The 18785-nt window shown below is 37.3% G+C and overlaps 3 protein-coding genes across 4 annotated transcripts; 1 reads left to right on the forward strand and 2 right to left on the reverse strand.

Annotated features, from left to right (window-relative positions):
• Positions 1-455: 455 nt before the first annotated feature.
• On the forward strand, positions 456-5464 carry LOC107040765 (protein yellow). 2 transcript variants are annotated; one of them, XM_015260985.1, is made up of 5 exons: positions 456-671; positions 2310-2449; positions 2533-2724; positions 2808-3057; positions 4352-5464. In XM_015260985.1, exons 1-5 carry the CDS (start codon positions 662-664, stop codon positions 5290-5292), a joined length of 1533 nt encoding a protein of 510 aa, XP_015116471.1. In that variant the 5' UTR covers positions 456-661; the 3' UTR covers positions 5293-5464. The 2 variants fall into 2 exon arrangements, with proteins under 2 accessions (XP_015116471.1, XP_015116470.1); XM_015260984.1 differs by lacking the exon at positions 456-671 and having other exon boundaries at positions 2229-2449.
• Positions 5465-6175: 711 nt separating this feature from the next.
• Positions 6176-11572, reverse strand: LOC107040769. The gene is made up of 4 exons (XM_015260989.1): positions 11429-11572; positions 10048-10165; positions 9499-9747; positions 6176-8267 (listed from the first exon to the last, which is right to left on the reverse strand). The coding sequence occupies exons 1-4, from the start codon at positions 11570-11572 to the stop codon at positions 6763-6765; spliced, it is 2016 nt and encodes a 671-aa protein (XP_015116475.1). The 3' UTR covers positions 6176-6762.
• Positions 11573-11728: 156 nt separating this feature from the next.
• LOC107040792 (glutaminyl-peptide cyclotransferase) lies at positions 11729-16871 on the reverse strand. The gene is made up of 6 exons (XM_015261034.2): positions 16659-16871; positions 16410-16553; positions 14171-14440; positions 13047-13208; positions 12698-12923; positions 11729-11925 (listed from the first exon to the last, which is right to left on the reverse strand). Exons 1-6 carry the CDS (start codon positions 16755-16757, stop codon positions 11750-11752), a joined length of 1077 nt encoding a protein of 358 aa, XP_015116520.1. The 5' UTR covers positions 16758-16871; the 3' UTR covers positions 11729-11749.
• Positions 16872-18785: the final 1914 nt, after the last annotated feature.

The raw sequence follows: 18785 nt of genomic DNA on the forward strand, positions 1-18785 counted from the left end.
AGTGAAGCTATTACGAAATGTCCAAAAGTATTAGATAATAATTGAATTCCAACGCGTTGTGTATTCAAAACCAGTCCTGGGACATTAATTGAAAACTCATCTTGTTTATTGCGGCAATAAAAGTGTTCGTCTTGTGGAACGGTTGCCATACGATTGCCAGTGCGAATGAAAACCAGGAAAAAAAGGTAACAACGAGAAATAATGGCGCCTGAAAGGGAAAGGGGGATAATGTTCTTTAATAAGTTACTCTATTCCGGAAGTTTGGAGTCAGTTTGATTGTCTCTCACGGTTCTATGCCTCTTCCCAATTGACCTACCCAGCTCGAGGTGAAGATTCTCCTTCTTTTGGCCTGTGAATACCAGCTAAAAGTCACGAGTGGGGGATGACGATGCCACCGGCTTTTACTCTCGAATGTGTTCATCCGGGATAGAATATACGAAGATGTGCAGGCGAGACACACAGTCGTATCGCAAGTTTTGTGATCGTATATATCAAAGTTGAATAATTAAATCCAACGTTTATATTTCTGTAAATTTGGAAGACGTACACAGCCGATAAATTCAAACGTCAAAATAAATAGTTGAGATCGAGATAAATTATTTTCGTTTGTTGATGAAATAGAAAGTGGAGTTTTCTTTTTACGTCGGAAATTACGATTTGGATGGCTCGAGGTAATGGGGTCAATTACGATGAGTTGCTAAATGGTGTCATGTGCGTGAATTGCCGTGCTGACGCTTCAGTTTTTCACACTGATTTATTGAATTTTGGAGTGAAGGAATGAATCGTGATAAACGAAATTCTATTTTCTGGTGTTTCTTGGTTTATTTTGGGCTTTAGGGGGAAATTCAGGGGATTTTTTGCTGGAGATTTTTCCAGCTGCAAAAAAGGCTTTGACATTTTCACCAGCATCCCTCGTTGTCGAGATAATTTATGGGGATGTGCAGAATTAATAGGGAAATTTTTTTTTCTGTAGTCTTCGCGGGATGCTGTGATTTCACGTTCAATTGTAGAAATAATTTTTTTGTGATAGTAATTAGCTTTGGTATTTAAGGTTCTATTGGAATTCGGTTGAAATTTTTTCGGTGTTCTATAGGAAGTCCAACGCGAACGGATTTTTTAAGAGATATTTGATCGAAAAAAGTCAGGTGTCGATTTTCCGAGATAGATTACTCAGTTGCGAATTTTTGTAGTGAGAATATTTAGGCGTGCAGTTTTTTGGTGGATTTTCTAGTGAGAAATGAGAAAATTAAAAAATTAATTGGAAATTCTAGAAATAATGTAAAAATTGAGTTTGCATTTCCCGGTAAAAACCCTATATTTTTCTATTGATTTTTTAAATACTTGTTATCCCTTCAGATGTTCTCTGAAATAGACTCATTATGAAGATAATACACTATTTAACGAGACATTAAAACCCAATGATTCAAAATCAACGAATTTGATAATTAAATTGCGTGAGGAAAAATTGAAAAAAAAAATTATGAATATTCAGGGTTATTAAAATTACATTTTGCACAGAATTATGATCTTGTAAACATTCGTTGTTTATAAATAAATAATTGAAATTGTTCAAACTTTCGGAAACCTAATTTTTTTAGACATGATTTTTATGGGAGAAAATTGATTATTTATAAATTATTCGTAGAAAATACGCAATTTTTGAAAATTACAATTTTTCAATTATTTCACCAATCGTCCTCCAAAATTAAAGTTTCCAATTTTTTTTTTAATTTTTAAAATATTTTCTAATCGTTCAATATCGAAATTAAAATTGAAGCCTGCAAAGTTTCAATAATAAAATTATTGTAAAATGGCCGATTCTACTGAAATGTTGGATAACAAATATTCTACAGAAAAAATCAATAAAATTAAATTTTACTATACAACTTGTTTTATTGAGATATTTTCTATAGAATTTCCTCGGCTCAAACTGTCTTGGCCATTTCTTTTATGAAAAAAAAGAAAAATAAATTTAAAAAACTTGGAAAATTTGAGCTGCGGAAATTTCTATAGAAAATGTTCCAATAGAATCTCCCAAAAGCAAATAGAAAGTTCAATAGAAAATCAACAGAATTGTTTAGCGAATTCGCTGTTATTTTGTAATAATTTTTTTCGTGCGTGATGACAAATAATTGCGAATTTATCTAAAAAAAATAATTGTGATTTCCAAATGAATTTCCAAATCACGAAATTGAATCTAATAAAACTCCAAAAAAGTCCTGAACTAATTCCCCAAAATTCCCAACAATTAAATACTTCAATGTCCTCCAGTTTCATTCTCCAATTCCACTACCCACTCTCTGCCGCAGGTATGACAAACGTAATGCCCCTGCTGGTGTCAATGACCCTGCTGGGGCTGCAGGAGTACTCAGCCCAGAGTCCAAACCTCCTGGAGCAGATTTCCCAGGAGCTGGAGCCCCCAAGAATACCGGAAGGTGGATACAGAGTGGTGAGTGCCCCGAGAAAACGTGCGCCTCCCCCTCTGATCTCCTTACGTAACACTTGATTTATTCAATTGAATTGTGTACGCAGTCTTCTTCCAGTTTTCTCAGTCCCGAGATCCTCAACTCCATGAGATCGGGTAGATTCAGTGAATCGCAACACAGTACCTCTTATGGTAATACTAATGGCAACGATATTACGTTCGCCGAGCCAAGTCAGAGCTTCGAGCCGCCAGGCAATTCAATTCCTAAGGAGGATAAACCTGGTCCATCGATGGAACTCGTAAGTGGGACGATTCGACTGTTACGCAATTTAATGGCCTCTCATTATCGAGTTAACGATGCATTTCCTTTTTATTTAATGAGGTCTATGCGTGGAGCACAGTTGACTTCGAATTCGAGAGTGAAGCAGCACGAGAGCGTGCGATATTCGAGGGCAGTTACATTCCCGAGAATAATTTACCACTTGGTCTGGAATTCTGGCACGACAGAGTCTTCGTGACATTGCCAAAGTGGAGGAGCGGGGTGCCAGCCACACTCACCACCGCTCCGAGGTTCTCTAAGGATAAGAGCCCTAAATTGAGACCCTATCCCAGCTGGGGATGGCATCATCAAGGTAATGATTAGAGATGTGAGTGACAAGTACGACCGGTCAAATGACCGGCAATGACCACCGGCATGACCGGTAATTACCGCGCCGAGAATCTGACGTGGTCAGAAAAAGAAATGATTGGCCATGAGCATGAAATTACCGCATAAATGTTGAAGTAGCCAAGCGGTAAACCGGGTCAAGTCGATTTCGACTATCGGCTAGTTTTTGACGAATATCTCGGAATCTAAAAGAGATGGAAAAACTTTTGTTCTGACCTTTTTTGTAGAGCCAATTGAGGGTTATAAAAAAGGTCATAAGAAATATTTTGCTATCTCTCTTAGATTTTGAGGTATTAATGAATAACTGGACAGCAGTCAAAATCGACTTAAGCAGGTTTACCGCTTCACTACTGAATTTTGACCGTCAATGGCGATCTATGTAGATGACCCTCAATTTTCAAGTATTAGTCTAGCGGTTTTTACAATTTAAAAAATTTTTAGCTGCCATTTCCCGTAGAATTTTCCGAAATTTTTATCGCATTCAAGTTCCACTGGAATTTCAAGGAATTGCGTCATTGAAAATTCTGAATTGCGGGGAAAAATCGAGGATAACTGTGAATTTTAGTTTAATTGTTCCCTGAAAATTAATAGAAAACCGCAAAATACCGGTAAACATATTCTTGAATTTTCAATTATTTAAAAATTCAGGAGAATTTGGCACTGAATATTCACGTTTTCATTGAAAATTCAAATGAATCGAAGACATCTCGTCTCTATGCTTCTAAAAATTCTGGCATTTGACTGAATTTTCAGTGAAATCTCAAATTTTATAATTTACTTACCCTTAAACCCTCAATAAGAAAAACCATCATTCCACTCTATTTCTATTGAAATTTCTATGAAATCCCCTTCTTGGGGATGCTCTCTTGAGCATCGGAGGAGAAAAACCATTTAATCATAGATCGGTATCAATCATTACTTTTAGTAATATTATGAGAACTTTCACCTTATAGTAATTTAAATTCATTCATCGTAATTGAAATTTGAAAAATAATATAATAATTGGTAAGTCAACTTCTCAATTATTGGTTCATAAAGTAATTCGAATTTGAATATTTCAATTCCCGATCGACAAAATAATTCGGAACTTGAAAATGTAAATTGCTGATTATTTCCAAAAATCAAAAACCTGCTGACTAATATCACCAATTGATTCATTCCAAATTCACCTATACCTAAAAATTTCTCTGATGCCTTTGTCATTTAATTACCAATGCCACCTCTCAGCAGTACCACCTTTAACCCCTCCCGCTCCCCAGATTCATGCGGCGGCATGACGTCAGTATTCCGCATCCAAGTAGACGAGTGCGACCGGCTCTGGGTGCTGGACTCCGGCACAGTGAACCTGACCGCGGACCCGCGGCAGATCTGTCCGCCCGCGATCTTCATCTTCGACCTGCGCACAGACCGCCTCCTCCGCCGGTACCAGATCCCGGAGGACCAGGTGAAGCAGGACTCCCTCTGGTCGAACATAGTCGTGGACGTCAGAGACGGCGACTGCACCTCGGCGAAAGTCTACCTCTCGGACGTGTGGCGCTTCGCAATGATAGTCTACGACTTCTCGAACGACACGTCCTTCCGGATCCAGCACCACTTTTTCCTGCCGGATCCGCTCTCAGCGCGCTACGAGCTCCACGGAATCCAGTTCCAGTGGATGGATGGCATTCTGGGGCTGGCCCTGAGCCCCCTGGACATCAACAACGACCGGACCCTCTTCTTCCACCCGATGTCGAGTTTCCGAGAGTTCGCAGTCGCAACCTCAGTCCTAAACGACAAAGACACGGCCGAGACGAGTCCCGAGAGCTTCATGCCAGTGGGAAAACCGCGCGCGAAGGACTACGGCCACTCCTCGGGGTCAGCCATCGACAAACACGGGGTAATGTTCATCAACATGGTGACCAGGGACTCGGTCTGGTGCTGGGACACCAGGAAAGAGTACATCCCGCAGAATCTGGGAGTCATCGGCGTCAGCAATGAGTCACTCGTGTTCCCGAACGATCTCAGGGTCGATCACGAGGATCGACAGAGCTTCTGGACCATCTCCAACAGACTCCCCATGTACCTCTATGGGCCCTGGAATCCTCACGACATCAACTTCAGGGTTTATCGGGCGTACGTTGACGAGGCTGTCAGGAACACCGTCTGCGACCCTGACTACATCGTTCCGGAGTCGGAGAACGGGTACGATGAAACGTGCTGATATCGACGGCTTTTTCGGTATTTTATTCTTGTAAACGTGTACATGCAGTTTTTTACAGTGGTTTTGTATTGATTTAGGATAGGCTTTGTTGTTGATGTAATTCTTGAATTGATTGGTAATAATTAGAAATAGGTTTTTATCTTTGTTTTAATAAATGAGTAAATTATGTAAATCAGTTTTTTGGGGACGACGCGTTCCTTCTTGGGGCGGATTTCAGGTATGTACGCAGGGAGAAATGATTCGAGTGAAACTTCTAGGGAAATTTTTACTGAAATAAAAAACCCGAGTTCTTCAGGATGTTTAGCCATTTTCAGCAAATCTTATTTCTTCATGTTCAAGGAAAATTCTATAATTTTTTTGGCTGATAGCAAAGCATATGAAACTAACTTCTTTGATGTTAAAAAAAAATTAATGGCAATAGTCTCGCCAGAAATAAATAAACAAGTTTTTCGTTATACACGGACTCTTATGGGATTTGTGTCGAAATTTATAATTTATCTACTACTGCCCGGTAATATGTTTATAGTGTCGTATGGCTTTGGCAACGCGCGCTCGTAGACGGCGCAGCGCTTACCACGCGACCAATAACGTTCGGCGAAGACGAGCGACTACAGGAGAGTTAATGTCCCAAATTGCGAATGCCTCCAATCTCATAAATTATAAACGTTTCCTCTCTTAAAAACCTAGAGTTCTCGACTTCAGTATCTAAAGCTTCTTCATTCCAGTACTTTTTTTCTCCGAGAATATCAAATTCGTGAGATACTCGTCGCTGGAGAAAATTCATTAGGGATAAGTACAAGTTGAAGGATTGAAGGCACTAGTGATTTGACCCAGAATTTTTTATTTACGTTTCAGGTACATATGATTGAGCTGAATCATGCCTTTCATCATTCCGTTGAAGTTTATGGTCTACATTAAGTTAATTGCTTGAGCAGGAATTATCTTGAGATTGGGTGATTTAGTTTATTTCACATTCCTCCAATAATTTCTTCATGATTTACATCCGGTGTTTTTCGATAATTACACTTGGGTTTAATAATCCTGGCTGTTTTCATTATCTCGAAGAACGCGCTGGATATTTCTTCAGATGAAGAATGAATGTCTGATGTTGGGGTCCATTCATTGATAGTGGAACCAAAGACAAACTGTGTTAATGAGCTCAATACAGCGATGTAGTATTAATGGGTCTACGATATACTAACCCATTAATAAAAATGAATAGTGGATGGTGATCATTTTTAACTGACGAAACTTCTTTCGTCGACCCTGCGTTGTTAAATTCATGACGATTAAAGAGTAATAAATTATCTCCACATTTCAACGAATAAACGAGCGAATTATATAAACAGTTTTTTCAATTCTCACGAGGAACATGTGACTGACCTAGATCAGTGTCTTTCGTCATTTCGTTTAAATTTATGTTCGCCTATCGCTCAACTGTATGAGCAGAAAATTATTAAATCTTTCCAACTACGTGATGTATTTGACATTCCCCCAATAATTTTCTCCATAATCCACATCGGCTGTACTCCGGCAGTTACAGTCGTGTTTAATAGCCCTCACTCTGGCTGTTTTAATAATCTCAAAGAAGACATTGGGTATTTCTTCAGATGAAGAATAAATGTCTGACGTTGGATTCCACTCGCCGAATCCACTCCTGTCACTGAAACCAAAGGCAAACAGAAGTAATTCCGTGGTGTTTCTCGTGTTATCTGAGGCAAGATTAGCTACCAACGGCTCATCATCATGTCCATCGGTAATTTGTCCGGAATTCAGTTCGCCTCGATAGGAGAGATCAATTGGGAAAGCCCCCAGGGACCAATCGAGACTGGCAATGACCTTTTTAATGCTCAAGCTCGTAACTTCGTACTTTCTTTCCCTTTGGACCTCCCTTTCGCACTCTTCCTCCTTCTTCGATAATTCATTCGAGCCCCTCCGTGATTTCTCAAGATCTCCCTTCAATTTCTGACGATTCAGTCGATCCTCCCATAGCGTTTTCTTATTATACGCCTTCAAAGCCTCAATCTCCACCCTCTCAAGTCTCTTCACGTTCGTGTTCAACCCCTGACTCGACGTCTTTCTATTATTCACAGTTCCTGTGATTATCATTCCATCTAGAATCCAACTTCGGCTCAATCCAAAGTCATTCATGGATAATTTTGAGGATCGGGAGTCGTAGGATTGATTGTAATACTGGAGAGTCGACTCGAAGGACGATCCGATGATCTCAAGTCGCCTTCGCCACTGGATCGAGTCCATTTTAGTCGATGGCTTCGACGTTTTGGGGACTTCGTCAGGTACAGTCTTGATTATGGTGGTAGCGGACTCTTCATCGTTCACTTCTTCGTTAGATGACCATCTGGAAGACTCGCCATCGTTGTATTGATTCAGGAGATTTGTGTAGTCACTCAATTTATATCTGTCATTCATCTTTTTTAAAAACCAGTCTTGAGGGAGAAAAGACGATTCCGGGGGATCGATTGTCTCTGTGCGTTGATCTGTAAAGACCGTTTCCTCCGATGTCTTGTTATTTAAATCGAGAAATTCCTGATCATCGCGGAGGGAACAACCGCAGGGTGATGATGTTGAAGCTTCACTGATTGCCCCCTGAAGTTTTCTTGCATGAGACTGCGCATTTTCGGTAATGAGGGAGTCGATTTCTCTTCGGTCGATCGAGGCGAAGGATAAGGATTTTGTCAGTCTGAGGTTTCCGGGGGGGTCAGAGAGTGGGTGGCGGTAATTTGCGAGAGATGTGACTCTCATCGGAGGGCCCGAGCCTGAATTAAAGAGCTCTTGCGGATAATTGGGATTTGTGGCCTGCATTGGGAGCCCTATTATGACGTTCGGGTGCTTGTAGACTATTGAAGACTTTTGATAGAATATTGAGGTATTGAGTCTAGCTAGCTTTCGATGATTTAGCGACTTTAATTCGGTGTAGAAGGAGTTTATCGTCAGCCAGTTGTATACTGCAGGCGCTGAAATTGAGTCGTTTCAATTTTTTTCCTGAGGATTTCTTTAGGTCAATTGGGAACTTGCATTAAGCTCAATTTTTTAATTAATGAATGAATTATGCATTATTTGTTATGGATAAATATACGTATGGAAAAATTCAAAAGAAATACCCAACGCTTTCGCTACGAATTCTATTGAATGTCTATGGGGATTAAATCAAAAATTCTATCAATTTTTCATCGATTCTACTTGGTTTTTTAATATTAGATATAAAAAAGTTCATGATCTCAATTTTTATGACTTATTTTCTTTAGGGTTTTTCTATAGAATTTTTTGGGCAGAGTTTCGCAAGTTTTTTTCACTGTATTTTTTATTGCAAAATCCAAGAAAAATAAATTATAAAGTTCATACCCAACGATTACGATAACAATTACGAATTCGTTTTTTGAAATTCGACTCCTACACAGCTAATTTCGCTTTCTGAATTCTCGATTCGTTTTCGGCCGATTCTGTTGAAGTGTTCAATATAAAATATCCAATCGAAAAAGTCAATAGTATTCCATGTTTCTATACAACTCATTTTATTGAGATATTTTCTGTAGAATTTTCTCGGCTCAATTTTTCCAGGTTTTTTTATTTTCTTGATGAGAAGAAACGAAAAATAGAATGAAAAAAACTTGCAAAATTTGAGCCGAAGGAATTCTACAGAAAATATTCGAAGAGAATAAGTCATACAGAAAGATCGACTTCTGTTGACTTTTTCTATTGAACATTTCAATAGAATCAGCCAAAAACTAATAGAAATTTCAATAGAAATCCGATAGAATTTTCTAACGAATTCGCTAGGTTTTTCCATTCCATTTTTTCGGGCGGGCAATTCTTAGGATCGTGTACAGTATTTTTTTTCGAAGATTAAACCCGAAACAAGCGGCAATATTCCTATAATCGCGCCATGTGGAAAGAGTAAAAAACTTGATTAATATCACTTCAGGCTATCGACAAATCGTCCAGAAAAATTGTATAATTCCGCAGAGAAATCGGCAAAAACCAAACATATTCTCCAACAGAATTCCAACGACAATTGGATTTTCTATTGCATTGTCGCGTGCATTAAGAAAAAATTCCTCATTCTCAGGACCAATTTTTTCATCATTTTGGAACGTCAAATATTTCATGACTCGTCGCCTCGAGATTAGAATAAGAAGTCATGCAAGTTCCTAATTGAGTAACATTTTAATTTCCCTCTGATCTTACCAAGCGTCACCAATTTGTGAATAAAAAATTCGCACAGTAAGTAAATGGACAGATGATTCTGCAGGTACAAAAGCACAACGACCACGAGGACAATGACCTCCAGGATAAAGTTTTTAACAGCACTCATCGCCAACCAGGGAACCAACAATCGTCCCCGGCATAAGGTTAAAATTGGATAAAAGTTTGCGATGTACGTCGCTGTGTACAGGTGCGCTATTATCATCCGTGTCATCACGACCCACTTCAGGACTAGTAATTAAGTGTAATCAGTGGGCACAATGTGTTTCATTATCATTTTCTCGTTATTATTGTTTCGTGTCACGGGACCTGAAAAACCCTATTTTCAAATGGCGTCAATGGCATCAAATTGGCGTTTTGCAGGTCCCTCGACACGAAAATTAATATACACACCTCGCCATGGAAAGCATATCCCCCTCCCCCACGTGCAAGATTGCCTTCCGAGCCGAAGGCGAGGATGGCAAGCACGTGGGGGAGGATGATCTGTTTTCCAAGGCTCGGGTATGTAATGTACTATTTCCTGTGGCTCACCGGTTTTCACACACTCCTCATAGTTGGGATTGGAGTTGTTATGGGACAGTGGCAATTTCGATATTTCGTCGACTTGATACTGCCAATTGACGTTCAGCCAATCTCGCACGCTATTTATCTGATGAATTTCAGGAATTTCAGCGATTGATTTTATGAGTAAATGAACTGGATGTTTTTCCACGCATGAACAAATTCAATAGAAAACCTAGCGAATTCGCTAGAAAATTCTATTGGAATTCTATAGGATTTCCATTGGAATTCTAGTAGAAACAATCTGAAGAGGAAAGTTCCAACGGAAATTCTAAATCTATTGACTTTTTCTTATAGAATATCGAATAGAATTAACGCAAAAAACAAATAGAATTTTTCAATAGAATTCTAATAGAAATTCTGTAGAAACCCCATAGAATTCTTATAGAATTTCAATAGAATTTTCTAGCGAATTCGTTACGTCTTCTATTGAATTTTTTCTTACGTGTCCATACGTATGGGAAAAATTCGTCAGAAAAACCTTCTGTTTTTTAAGGGGATACGTCGGTGAAATTTAAGTCTTGAAAATTTCAAATTTTACTCTACTCTAGTGACGCGAAAAATTTATGAAATTCAAAATTCATTTATTCATGATCTGCTGCGATTGAAGAAAAACGGATGCTTGCTCAACTTACTCTTTGGTGTAACGAATATTTAAAAAAAGCTAAAATCGTATGGAAACTACAGCGCAAGGAGCATTTGGAAGGAAAAACAGGAAAAATGTAGTTTCTCGTGGTTATACGGGGCACAATCGATCGGGTCCGAAACTTAAGGCCCCAAGGCCCAGTAAGGGCTTTTAAATTTCACCTACATATCCCCTTAGAGAAATTCTACGTAAGTTCTGTTAATAGTAATTTTTTCAAAAGATATTTTTTGATAGAAAAAAGGAAATAGGGCCGGTCGCACCAAACCCAGTTAAGAAAAGCCTTAGTTAAGTATCGGAATATATACAAATAATCTACAGCTGAATTTTGATCGAAAGTTCATTGCAGGTATTTCACCGAAAGACGTGCTGCATCGATGTATCATCACTATTTGCCAATAATACCACTAAATATGAAGTATTTAGTTGATATTCACGACCGAATGGTAGAATAAAAGCACTCTACGACGAATTCCTAAAATTGTCTAACTGTGAAATACACTTACTCTAGACATGAATTTATTCTGACAATTTATTTGGCTAACAGGGCCTGGTGCAGCCGGCCATCATCAAAATAAATTGTTCTTATATTTTTTCATCAGCTGAATTGCAGTATTTTTTCAAAAATGAAAAAAAAATTCTTCTGAAAATGGATTAACATCTTCAATTTTAGAGGAATGGAACGAATGAAATGATTAATTAACTCACTACTCCTAATAAATTCATGATCGCAAGTTCCCCCTGCTGCGACAGTATTCCTGATAAATGACAATAGAACTTCAATACCAAAGATGCAAACACCAGAAATATCTTCGTCCTCGGTATTTTAAATTCTCCCACTCCGTCTTCCATAAAAGAGTAAAAGATAAACTTGTGCAATTTGAAGATTGAGAATTTTGAATTTTCTGATGTGTCAAAAGGGATCAAAGTTCGGCCATTTTGGACTATCTTCAATTGTTTGCGATTCTCTCGTGGACTTGAGGGCGGGGAGAAATGATGAAGCATGAATTGTACAAGTTTTAAACAACATTAATTCTTATAAACATTTTTTACAGACACCTTGAGCTTCAAGTAGGAAGCAACAAATAATCGCAATATTTTATTCAAGTTCTCAGTTGTGGGAATGCTGATGGCGTTTCTGTTGTCTTTGGACGTGTGCCAAATTCGGGGGAAGGGGCTTGGAATTAAGTGGAGAATGGGCACGTCTGAAATTCAAAAAATATTAAATTAATTAATAACTAACCATTCAGATTGTTTTTTGGGGATTTTTAAATTTTTTTCAAATCAGATATTTTTATTTCCAGCATCAAAAAATTTACTTCCACATGTCCGTTTACTGGACATCAAAATAAAAGACCTATTGTTGAGTTTCGAATTGATTTTCCAAAAATGGAGAAATCTCTTTTATTTAGACCTGAAGAGGTGAACACAAATTTTTTAATTCTTCAATTTTTTAAAGTATAATCATTTCAATGGTAAAATGTTGAGAATCGTGGCACTTATTAATTTATTCAATGTTGCAAGGAGGATAATAAGTAGGTCAGAGGGGAAATGTGTGAAATCCCGAGGGTCACGACGGTCAAACTTTGCGGAGATAAAATCTCTCATTTGACATAGCAATGACGTTCGTTAGTGCTTCTTTCCTTTAATTGCAGTTAATTTGCAAAATGCAGTAAATTATTAATTTGTAAATTAATAATTTTCCTCCCAATTCGTTTTATTTTCCAATATTATTATAAAAATCTTAATTTTTCGTTAAATGATTCAATCTTTAAATTTAATGATAATTTACACATTTAATCATAATTTTCATCGACTCGGGGGCTATGTAAAACAGACTGGCAATTGGAAAACATTTGAGATAATCAAAATTTAAAAAAACAACCAAGGTTACATTCGAAAGATAATACACGCGGGCCTCAAGTGAAGAAATAATTATGGAATTTGCTTATCACAGATTGTAATGAATAAACTCACTTCTCCTCATAAATGGAACGTGATCGTCTTCAACACCGCCATCAATGGAATAAGGCTGAAAGTAGGTCTGTTCAGGCTTGCCATATGAATAATTATCGAACAGTCTCAATTTTGCTAGTTCTCTTTCTGCCGTGACCAACTGGCTGTACCAGTGCTCTGTATTGTCAAAATAGTTGTAGAATGTGGGATCAGAAGCTCCGAGTAAATCTAACAGCACCAGTAGATCCTGAAAAACAATTCCATATCATTTAACAAATCGAAATTGTCAACGGAATTGAGGAATTTTCATTCAGTCGTGAGGACTATTTTGCGAATAGTCTCAGATGAAATAGTAAAAAAATAAACTGACAATTCTGTCCAAATCTGTGATATCCGACTCGTATCCAATGGTGTTTCTGACCCCGTGCCATTTGGCGGCTAGATGTCGAGATCCGTAAATCGAGTCTTTGGGCCCCCAAGTCTTGAATGCTTCTTCTCCATCGAAAAATATTAACATCAAACTGAGACTTCCCTGAAAACGAAAGCCGAATGTAACAATGAAATTATAATTAAATAAGACATGAGAAATTTTTCATGAGTCACAGTATCTACGCTATGAAAGAATTGTAATTGCATGAAATTACTGTTGCTATTCTATACATTGAGAGAAAAATTTCCTAATGTGTAGTCTACATTCACTTGAGAGAAGTAAATTATTTTCGATGGCTTAAATCTCTTTTCATAATCTTCTCTAGCGAGAGGATAAAAAAACAATTTACCAATTTTAATTTTTTTTCTATGAGAATTCATGGACATAGGTGGACGTCCATGAAAAGGGGTTTTTGCATATGTCCATGAATTCTCATAGAAAAAAAACTTAACAAAATAAGGAATATATAGAAATCGTATATAATTTCTATTTAAAACCTCTATTTCCTTTTTTCTATCAAAAATATCTACTGAAAAACGTATGGCAAAGTGGTATAATTTTCGATAAAATTCTAATAGAACTCTACCAGAAATAAACCCCAATGGTTTCCTAAAGATCCCCAATAGAAGAGAATTCAATTTTCTATTAAACTTTTCATGCGGGAATTCAACGATCCAAAATAATCAATTACTTCCCAGCATTCCCAGTGGAATTGATCTTAATCCTCAAAAGTTTACTTGATGTAATTTGGAATATTTTCCTGTATCATGAACCGTAATTATGCTACATATTACAAAAAAGACGTCAGCTATGTTCTGATTGCCTCACGAGCCCTCAATCTTCCTCTTAAATCCTATAAATCTTCATTCTATTATAAGATTCTATTTACAGGATCGTTTTAATCCTATAAATTCATAATTCTTGGAAATTCTAATGCAAAGAATATAAAAATTAATTAGACCTCTAATACTTCTCAACAATTCACAGCATAATAAACGTTATGGATTAATAATTCCCCTAGATTTCACAAATGAAAAGAATTATTCATGCGCAACAAGGCCAACCTGTTTCAGTGGCTCCAGATGTTTCCTCATTACAGTAGCCAAGTTCATCATCTGGGCGCATGGGACAGCGCTGTCAGTCGCCCCCACAAAGTCACCTTCTCTCGTGTACTTCGAGTCATAGTGACACGCCAGAGCCAAGTACCTGCGTGCATTGGGATTCAATTTCGCTATGATATTTCTAAAGGCTAGTCTTCCAAAATTCGGAGTATCGTCTTCGAACGCGTCGATTTCTGTGGACCATCCCAGCTTGTCCATATAATCTTTTATGTACTGGGGGATTAACAAAATCGATCGCATCAATATGCCGCATGAATAATTGAATGAATTAATATTAAGGTGAATATCATATATAAATATGGTTGAATGATGATTTTTTATCTGGATGAGTAATTATGGTAATGCTTCTTTTGGAATTTTTCTACTTTTTTTCAAGTTTTTATTCATTTTGAGTTATTTGCTTTCTAAAGGCTAGTCTTCCAAAATTCGGAGTATCGTCTTCGAACGCGTCGATTTCTGTGGACCATCCCAGCTTGTCCATATAATTTTTTATGTACTGGGGGATTAACAAAATCGATCGCATCAATATGCCGCATGAATAATTGGATGAATTAATAATAAGATGAATATCAGATATAAATATGGTTGAATGATGATTTTTTATCTGGATGAGTAATTATGGTAATGCTTCTTTTGGAATTTTTCTACTTTTTTTTCAAGTTTTTATTCATTTTGAGTTATTTGCTTTCTAAAGGCTAGTCTTCCAAAATTCGGAGTATCGTCTTTGAACGCGTCGATTTCTGTGGACTATCACAGCTTGTCCATATAATCTTTTATGTACTGGGGGATTAACAAAATCGATCGCATCAATATGCCGCATGAATAATTGGATGAATTAATAATAAGATGAATATCATATATAAATATGGTTGAATGATGATTTTTCATCTGGATGAGTAATTACGGTAATGCTTCTTTTGAAATTTTTCTACTCTTTTTTCAAGTTTTTATTCATTTTGAGTTATTTGCTTTATGGGACATTTCATGACAATTCAGTCGTCTGGATTTTTTTGTCTTACGAATGCTTATTGGGCTGTTTAAGATCAAGTAATATACGAGCGGAGAATTTGCGTACATTTTAATCTTCTCAGCACCACTTGTTTGCCTCACACACGACAGTAACAGTAATTTTGAGAAATCTATTTTGTTCAGAAATAAGCAGTTGCAAATGAATTCTTTCTTCTTCATGTAGAGGGATTTGATAATACATTTTTCAATTTTTTTTCTTAAGAGCCGGATGGATCATCTTTCGAACGATAGTCTCGATTTTTTTTCATCGTCATAATTTAAAATATATCACAAATCCCATTGAATTTTACATCACGCAGGAGTCCCTAAAAATTATGATTCTACAATCAACAAAAGTAAAAAAAAACTGAACATTTCCAAAGAACATTTATAATGAAGATTAGGAAATAAGTCTGACACAGATGCAATTGTAAAAGGATAAATGGATAACTAACTATTATTTATTAATAACTATTATCTACAAATAAACTATTGTTTATTTCTCAACATTTTTTTTTAAACTCTATGAAAATGTTCAGTATTTCAACGTTCTTTTGATTGCACGATCGCAATTTTGAAGACTCCAGGGTTACGTAACACTGAGCAGCAATTGGAGAACATCTCAGAATATCAAAATTAAGAAAAAAACAATCAAGCCCACGTTCGAGAGATAACACACGCGGACCTTCAATTCGATTTTGTTTTCTTATCTGAAGAGGAAATTAGAATAAACACCTTCTTCGCACATTTTTTAAAATGGGATTCATTAAAAACCGTGATGACTGATTTCGCCATAAGGGTACCATAAGACTCTTCCGCGAATTCACGAATCAATCGATATTACCACAACCTTCTTGGTAATAATACACAATACATCATTGTTATAATAATAATGACACCGCTTCCTCAATCATATAAATGTATTCTCCCATAATAACTACTACTATAAAATGGAAGAATGCCCCGCCAAAGGTATTCTTAACCGAAACATGTTAAGTTGATTCGAGAATGTCGTATTCTCGGATAAAAAATATTTATTTTCCGATTAAGACTTTCCTCATTCCGAGTATCTTTCCGTGTAATTAATTCAATTATCCTTACGCCGAACTGTTAAACTCCAATCACTGAGGAACAAATGACTTAACTTTCTGTAATTATTTGATTAACTACATACATTTCCAACTCGTGCATGCGCTGGAGTTCCCACGACCCTAACAACACAGATATTGTCCAATATTTCATTCAAATTCGTAGTGTTCGACAGCTGTGACAGCCGCCTCACTTGAGCGGCATCGAGACTGTCTGCCGTATGCAACAACTGTGAACAAATGGCGGGAGATGCGTAAATAATGGAAAATAACGAGAGGAGTTATTGAAAAATAAACATTGCATGGCATCGATTCGTAATTTAGTTTTGCCTCACCTTTTCGTCGCGAAATGAGGATCTCGTGCTGTTTTGCGCAGCTGCAGACTGCAATAGTACTACAGTAACGAGAAAAAAATTTATGGAGACTCTCAACATGTCCCTTTTGACCAGTCAATGGTCGTACGCTAACTGAATCCACCCCCGGGAACTCCCGCAATAAATCCCACACTCTAGTGCGACGGGCGTGTGAGCATCGCTGTGCGCTGTGTCACTGCGACCCGACAACAATAACCCAGTGGCCGCCATTTTGGTACTTGTAGACGATGCGCAAGCGCGGTAATACTCATCGACGCGGAATGTTGACACCTGTGGCTCACCTTTCACCAACCGCGAGACCTATTTCTAAGGCTGGCGCCAAGGACCAGATGATTTTTTCCATTTTACTGAGCATAATTCATTCAAAAATCGACTTCTGACCTTTTGGAATACTAGGCAATCATCGCGCGACCACCTTCAAGTGAGCGATGTAACGCACAATAACATACTTGTAGTCATGGAAATCATTGATTGATCCATCAATCAATCATTTCCATTATCTCATAGAAAAGATTAGTTGTTAACGAATGGATTTGGTTGGAGATGAGGGTCTACTCGGTCTCACCAAATGTTCATTCGTTAATAGTTAATAAATGCATATTTGAGGAGGCTTGTTTGACTCGATTCTCACCTTTCAAGTGAACCTTTCGTTAATTATTACCGAATATTCACTTGGTCATATTGAACTCTACTATTCGTTAATAGCTAACGAATTTCGTTTGGAATAAATGAATCAGTCTATCAGTGTTCAATCGCAAGGCGAATAAAAAAGTTAACAATCGAAACAATCGTTCATTGTCAATCAACTTGGGTAGTATGGGCAGAAATTGTTGTCCTGGGGAGATTGAGGGGACGGAGGAGAGAAATCAATAGGACGAAGCGCTTTCGCTGGGGAAATTCTATGAGAGTCATATCGAAATTTTTATCCGGTTTCAGCGTTCTCTTTTGTTGACGTGGATACGTCTGTGGATTCAATATGGGGGTCATTTTGGGAAACGATCCTTATGTGCAGCACCATCTATTGGAATTCTAGAAAATTATAGATATTTCGAGGTAATTGGAGAGGTTTCTCGAAATTTCGAAAGAATTCAAGGAGTTTCTAGAAATTTCGAAGAAATTCAGGGAATTTCTAGAAAATTCGAGGGAATGCAAAGAGTTTATAGGAAATTCGAGACAGGAGGAAAGACCATGGACGTATTCCCGTACAAATACAGCTGTATCAAAGATACCGACGCCTGCAATTTTTCGATTCTTGTGGGTATTTTTTTTAGATTTTCTATAATGATATTTTTCAACGCTTGTGGAAAACCAATCTCATCTAAAATTGTAAATTGATTAATACTGAGAGAAAAACGACAAAGTTCTCAAACAAGTCTTACGTGTGTCGAGAAAATAGTTTTCTAAAAATGATCAAAAAATAATTTTTTGTGCCAAACATGCAGAGTGCGCCGGAATGAAACATTTTTGTCGCAAAAATAGATTTAGTAGTTCAAAAAACATTGCATTCTCTGTACACGCAAGAAATGTCATTTCTAGCACTAGTCCTTCGTTATTCGATACTCCCATACGTATTTTGCTCCCGAAAAATCTTCGTTTTATGCGAGACAAGGGATAGTAGTTTTTCGTTTCGGCTGTCTAATAATCACAGAGAACAAATGAACCCTTAAATGAAACAATAATAATGATATGATAGCAATCTTGTAAATTAGGGATAAAATATTTGTTGATAAATTTTCCTCCATATGAGATATTTTTATCCTGAAAAGGCACCGTCTGGTGTGAATTATCCGCCTCTTGAGCCAAATATTTCGTTGCTGTCGAGAGCAGAACAATTATTCATGTTTGACATTTTCAAATTCGAACGAAACAAATTCTTTTTTGGCAATTTTCAACTAGCGATCTTGTTGGCCCAAACAAGACTTGTTTAACAACGTGTTTGTTTTTCTCTCAGTGAATCTATCCAAGCGCGTAATAGCGCTCATGAATATTCATAAAATCCATCTCCCCCGAGTAGATTAGGAAAAGAGTCAGCCGGACTTATCACTCCCAATCACACTCCATCATTTTAAACCAAATATTTACCCATCT

Source organism: Diachasma alloeum, unplaced genomic scaffold (assembly GCF_001412515.2).
Source record: "Diachasma alloeum isolate Michigan unplaced genomic scaffold, Dall2.0 Dall_scaffold_00343, whole genome shotgun sequence".
Taxonomy (NCBI): Eukaryota; Metazoa; Arthropoda; class Insecta; order Hymenoptera; family Braconidae; genus Diachasma; species Diachasma alloeum.

Excerpts from the sequence above, each read along its gene's own strand:
- LOC107040769 (XM_015260989.1), bottom strand. The coding sequence starts at position 11,572 with ATGGAAGACGGAGTGGGAGAATTTAAAATACCGAGGACGAAGATATTT. Across the intron at positions 10,166-11,428 it reads TCATGAATTTATTAGGAGTA|ATAAATAGCGTGCGAGATTG; the intron begins GTGAGTTAATTA and ends GAAATTCATCAG. Across the intron at positions 8,268-9,498 it reads TCACAAATTGGTGACGCTTG|CGCCTGCAGTATACAACTGG; the intron begins GTAAGATCAGAG and ends ACTCAATTTCAG.
- LOC107040792 (XM_015261034.2), bottom strand. The coding sequence starts at position 16,757 with ATGTTGAGAGTCTCCATAAATTTTTTTCTCGTTACTGTAGTACTATTG. Across the intron at positions 16,554-16,658 it reads CCTCATTTCGCGACGAAAAG|TTGTTGCATACGGCAGACAG; the intron begins GTGAGGCAAAAC and ends ATTTGTTCACAG. Across the intron at positions 12,924-13,046 it reads TCACAGATTTGGACAGAATT|GATCTACTGGTGCTGTTAGA; the intron begins GTCAGTTTATTT and ends ATTGTTTTTCAG.
- LOC107040765 (XM_015260984.1), top strand. The coding sequence starts at position 2,261 with ATGTCCTCCAGTTTCATTCTCCAATTCCACTACCCACTCTCTGCCGCA. Across the intron at positions 2,725-2,807 it reads CTGGTCCATCGATGGAACTC|GTCTATGCGTGGAGCACAGT; the intron begins GTAAGTGGGACG and ends TTATTTAATGAG. Across the intron at positions 3,058-4,351 it reads CTGGGGATGGCATCATCAAG|ATTCATGCGGCGGCATGACG; the intron begins GTAATGATTAGA and ends CCCGCTCCCCAG.